The sequence below is a fragment of the Lolium rigidum genome, chromosome 2 (genome assembly GCF_022539505.1).
Source record: "Lolium rigidum isolate FL_2022 chromosome 2, APGP_CSIRO_Lrig_0.1, whole genome shotgun sequence".
Lineage (NCBI taxonomy): Eukaryota > Viridiplantae > Streptophyta > Magnoliopsida > Poales > Poaceae > Lolium > Lolium rigidum.
In genome coordinates this window covers 151,015,690-151,021,657 of record NC_061509.1, presented here as the reverse complement: position 1 = coordinate 151,021,657, position 5,968 = coordinate 151,015,690, and the positions used below count along the sequence as shown (strand labels likewise).

General features: G+C 45.2%; 1 protein-coding gene across 1 annotated transcript; it reads left to right on the top strand.

Annotated features, from left to right (window-relative positions):
• The first annotated feature begins 3,696 nt into the window (after positions 1-3,696).
• LOC124687471 (ethylene-responsive transcription factor ERF039-like) lies at positions 3,697-4,347 on the top strand. Its single transcript, XM_047221252.1, has one exon. It carries the CDS (start codon positions 3,697-3,699, stop codon positions 4,345-4,347), a length of 651 nt encoding a protein of 216 aa, XP_047077208.1.
• The last annotated feature ends 1,621 nt before the right edge of the window (positions 4,348-5,968 follow it).

Sequence of the window (5,968 nt, the reverse complement as noted above, 5' to 3'; positions counted from 1 at the left end):
AACATACTTTCTCCTAAGGAAACGTCTACCAAATCGCATCCTCGGTAAGTAGCTTAAACTACCATTTACCAAGAAGGGCCCTGTTATTGACCTTTTCGATAAAGGACTCTTTATTAATCAAATAATATTACACCCGGCATATGCATAATTAGGATGCACACATCCGTAAATATCTAATTATTACACACTAAACGGAATTAAAAAGTCTGGGCAGCACTGAAGCAAATGACTAAAAGCACAATCACGTGGTAGGCGGGTAAATCCGCAGATCACGCTGCCACCCATGTTGGGAAAAAAATATCCATCATCGTATCCTCCAATCGTGTAGACACCTCCGTAAACATGTTTCGATAAACCACACATTGTAGAGGCGACCACAAACAAAACATGGTTGTGCAACGGTAGATGCCCTGCAAAAGAGAAGAACATTTATTATTAAAAACATTGTTATATCTATATAGCCATAGCAATCAAATAACATAAATCGCTCCTAACCTAGGATCCACACCATTAAGTAATTTAAACATAGGATCCACACCATTAAGCTAGTTGCAGAAAATATTCGCAATACTACGTGACAGGTATAAGGTAGAACTTATTTTGATGACAGACCATATAGAACGAGCAAATGAACACCGAAAGAAAAGATGTTTGATAGTCTTTTCATGAAGACAGAAGACACAATTTTTTTGCTTCCGTGGTAGTTGTGTCTTGCAAGGTTATCTTTTGGTAAGAATGACACCCCCCCCCCCCGCCCCAAAATACCATGTACTTTTCACTGAAATCTTCATATTCCAAAATTTTAAATTTTTATTGACAGGGATATCAAGTTCTACTAAAGCATTGTACATATATGCCACTGAGAAAACACCGGTCCCAGTATGGTTCCAACAAAACACATCTAACCCTTGTGTCCACAGGACAGAATCTAGACTTCGTAACAAGCCATTCCATGATGCTTGTCTAGGACCAATGAGACTTCGTCGGTACGACACATTCGGTGGGGAAGTTTCCTACACCGTGGCGAGAGTATTGCTCTTGTGCCACACTATATTATACAAAACCGGATATTTATTCCCGGAGCGTGGCATTATCTAGCCATTATCCTCCCAGAACCTAATCTCTGATCCATCCTTAATGGATAAAGAACCATATGGGAAGAAAATTTCTTCGTCGCTATAAGACCTGCCCAAAAATGGGAGTCCCCAGGTTTCCATGAAACCTGAGACAACGTATTTGAGCCGATGTAGTTTCTTCTAATGAGAGTTTGCCAAATTTCGTCGTCAGTAAGTAGTTTGAATTCCAAGACTTCCTTGGTCCTTTGAACGACTGAGCACACTCCATTTAGCCAGTGGGTATTTTCTTTTTTCACTATCACCTTACTAGAGGAATCTTGATCGGAAATAATCCATTGTTTTTAAGACTACTTTTGAAATTCGGAAGAAATGATATCACATATAGTACCATATTGCTTAGTACTGAATTAATGATAACCAATCTTCCTGCTAGTGATAGTAAATTGCCTTTTCAGCCACTCAATCTAATTTGTAATCGTTCCTCCATAATTTTTCATATGGAAATTGCAGGTCTCCGATAATGAAATGTAATATCCAAATACCTAAAAGGAAGCTAGCCTTGCCCGCAGTCAAATAATTTAACATCCAGTTATGCATCTGTTTGAGCCTCGTCGAAACAAAACAACTCACTCTGACGAAAGTTTATCTTCAGACCTGACAATTGCCATGATTTTTTTCATACTATGATTTTCTGTTAATTTTCAAGAATAATACACGTTTTTAAGAAATCGAAAAACTATGTCTTCGTCGGTCGGTTGCCAACCGACCGCACCAGGTTGGCGCACTACCTACCGACGACAGCTGGTCGGGGCACTACCAGCCGACCATGCAAGCGTGGCGGGAGAAAAACGCAGCGGGGCGCGGCGGAGGTGCGTGTCAGGGTCCAGCAGGGTGCGCGGCTGGTGAGCGGCAAGGTGGGGCGCAACGTCAAATGTCGGCGCAAACGCGCGCAGTAGCAGCAAGGCAGCCGAGCCGCAACTGAGATATATCGACAGGAGATGGGCGACCCGTCGGACACTTAGTCCAGGCTAATTTGGGCCGATCGGTAGCTAGCGGGCCAACTGGGTCTAGTTGGGTAGTGGACAACCGACATAGTCATATTTTTAAAAACTTTATATAACATGTATTATTTAAAAAACATTTTGTATTGTAAAAAAATCAGGCGATAATTACTCGAGCACTGAAATAATTAACTTTATGTTTCTTTGTTTTTCGATATCATGTTCCATCAAAATAATTGTATCGTTAAAATATTGAAGCAGATGACGAATCATAACTTTAATTTGACCATCAGACTTTGCACGTTCAACTGCAATGACAATCGTACCAGCTATAATGTTAAATAACATTGGTGATAATGAGCCGCCTTACCGAAACCATTCTTGGTCTGAAAGTACGTTATCATTGACTTCAATGGCAAATACTTCATCCCGAAACGAAGCTATGAACTAAAGTGCGCCACTCATCAAAAATCCTTTCCTTCTAAGAGTTTGTTGAAGAAACGACCATTTAATCTTACCATGGCCGTTCTCAAAATCATTTTTTAATATCACTCCATTCATTTTTACTGATGTAGTTCGTGAACCGTTTCCATGAAAGATAACCACCCCATGAAAGATGTAACACCCTTGCATAAAAGCATCCGAGAAGGTCGAACCACATGGTCATCCACCTAGTTCATCCCCTTATCGTAGCAACCTCAGTGAAAATTTTAAAACTAACATTAAGAAGATAGATTGGCCGATATTGTTGGATTCTTCTTGATTTATTAATTTTAGGCAATAAATTATCTCACCAAAATTCATACGGAACAATTTTAATTGTCTGGAGTGAAGAAAACCGAACAAAACTAGCAGGTCATACTTGATCACCTCCTAGAAACAGTGATAAAACTCTAGAAAGCCATCATGATCAGGTGTTTTATTGTGTTTTGTTTGGAAAACCTCTTTTTTTACTTCATGCTCAGTATAAGGTGCTGTAAGTAAGCTATTTTCCTCTCGAAAACTTGGAGGATATCTTCTGTTCTTGACTCATCCATCGAGAAATTACCTTTCTCAGATACACCTTTGTGGTAATTAGTGATATACGTCTTTAGTTTTTTATGGCCTTCAATCGTACCCCAATTCTAAACTAGAGAAGGGATAAGTTTCTTCTTGTCTCTGCCGTTGGCAATACTATTCAGCTAGCTGATGGGTGTCACCGGTAGTTTTCATTATAGCCCAATCTTTGAAGCCATGTGGGGTTTAACTTGCCGCATTTGGGTCTAACTGTTGGTTGTATGCGATCTTGTCACAGCCGATCCCCCCGCTGTCAACACATGGTCATCACACAAAAGCGCGTAATATACTCTCAATTAGCCTTTTCCTACATTACAAACACATTTCCTCGGGAAGAGCAAAAATAAGTATACACGTTGTACTCTCCACTTTGACTCGCGATATTAATAATCTCACGCTGCATTGCTCCTCTGAGTATATATAACTCGCTCACTTAGAAGGCGTAAGTCGTAGCAACTATAGCAAGTGACAAGCTAGCGCATACACTCGTTCGGCAGTTCAAGGCTGTGAGCCGTGCCCAGTAGTTTTCTTGGAGAATCCGACCCACCACGACGTACGAACCCATGGAAGAGAAGGGAGCGCCGTCGCCGGCGTCCAATTCTTCCACCACCACAACTTGCAGCAGCCGCAGCTCCGGCCCCGGCTCCCCCGTCGCGACATCGTCGTCTTCCGACGAGTCGAGCGGCGGCAGGAAGCGGCCGCGGCAGGACCTGAAGCACCCGAGCTACCGCGGCGTGCGCATGCGGACATGGGGGAAGTGGGTGTCGGAGATCCGCGAGCCCCGCAAGAAGTCCCGCATCTGGCTCGGCACCTTCGACACCGCCGAGATGGCCGCGCGCGCGCACGACGTCGCCGCGCTCGCCATCAAGGGCTCCGCCGCGCACCTCAACTTCCCGGAGGCCGCGCACGAGCTGCCCCGCCCCGCCACCGCCGCGCCGGAGGACGTGCGTGCCGCAGCCGCGCTCGCCGCGTACATGGAGGACCGCGCACCGGACGCCGAGGCTGCCCAAGACACGGACAAAGACGAGGAGCCAGCGCCGCCGTCACCGGCGCAGCCATCGCCGGGTGACCACGCTCTTGATCTCGCCCTCTTCGACCTGCCGGAATTCCTGCACGAGTTCGGCTTCGCGTTGCCTCCGTCGACGCACGATTTGTCCTGCTGGCACGACGACTTTCGGTTCGAGCCGGTGCCGCTGCTGCTCTGGGAGCACTGACGATCCATCATTCACATGTGATGAACAAGTAGCAACTAGCTAGGCACCGGGCTGGCAACACAGCGCATGCATGTCAGATTCAAGTTGGGTTTATGATGATCTATCTGCATGCGCTGTGTTGCCGATTCGATTCCTCCGTGTGATACCACAAGTGCAGTGTGCAGATGCAATAGAATCGCAAGCCCAAGATACTTTGTGGGTTCATATTCGTTGACGTTAAAACTCAATAAAGGCAGGATGCTTAGTTTACATTGTGATTCATGCTACCTACAGTACTTGTTTAGCTCGCTAAGTTTTGATTGTCAAAGGTTAAAGACTTGCTTCTATGGTGTTTTATATCCATATCTCGAGTCTATTTCCCGATCCGGAAAAATGACCAACATATCAATCACACTGCATCCAAATATGTGAGTTTTTTTTTTTTGATGTAACCATATATTTTATTAGACAATCTGTTTACAGAGATTATACATATGATCACCACACAAGACAAACATTTGTGTCAAGTTTTGCACAAAACCCACAAGAAGTAAAACTACAAGTTCACCCTTGGAGAAACCTGTGCCTCGCCGAAACATCGTCCATCTTTCTCCACTGCCACTATGGTAGCGCCGGAAAAAGAGACGAATAACCGCCACACCTAGATCTGGGAGAGCACCATCGCATTCACAAATGCTTTTTGAGCCGATGAACCGGGCTATCGCAAGCGACGAACCCGAGACTTTGTGGCACGTCGGCCGGGGATCTTCCCCGTGGTCACCAAAACCCAACGACGTCATCTTCACTTGACATAGTCGAAGAAGAGAAACGCCGCCGCATGCCGTCATCCACGTGCACAAGTGCAAGACACCACACACAATTGCAGTAGTCGACGCGTCTGCCACCCGCGAAAGTTTCGAACACCGACCACCGACAACAAATCTCACCGGATCCGGAGACCAGCTAGACGACCAGACCATCTGCCCCCTGACGCCACCGGTTGGATCAACGTCGAGATGGAGGAAGAGCAGAGGCAAATTATTTTGACGCGGCGCAGTCTCCTCCATAGAAGCAGCGCCTCAAGAAAACACTAAGCAACCCGGGCTAGAGGCAGTCACTTCGGGGTCCCCACCCCTCCCGTCGCCGGAGCGGCCGATGGAGGAGGCAGACCCTATGTGAGTTTGTGACTGAAGTTCAAGCCCGATATTAGGATAAGCCTGTTTTTTTAATCAAGGGTAATAATGTATTAATATTAATAAGATATTAAAAAAAATCTACAAATCAAACATTCGGGAGCCGTGATCGGTAAGAGGCTAGCAGCGGAAGGAGAAATGTGCGAAGAAGAACACAGAGGGTTTAGGAGGAGGTAGAGTAGGAGCAGAAAGAGGGGCAGTGACAAAAAACCCTAGGTCCATTGTAGTTTGCATGATATAAAAGTAGGGAGAACCCTTGAGCTCTGCATCAAATTACTGCAGAAAATCCCTCCATGTTCGGAGTTAGTGCCAAAGGCCCTACTCGACATCCTTGAAGTAATTTAGGGATATGTGATACACTTTACTCTTTTGAAAAAAGAAAAACCTTGCAAGGCCCAGTGTTAGTATCTACTAGAGGCAAAGATCAAAACAAGAAGCATACTATAGCA

Coding starts and splice junctions, on each gene's coding strand:
- LOC124687471 (XM_047221252.1), top strand. CDS start 3,697: ATGGAAGAGAAGGGAGCGCCGTCGCCGGCGTCCAATTCTTCCACCACC.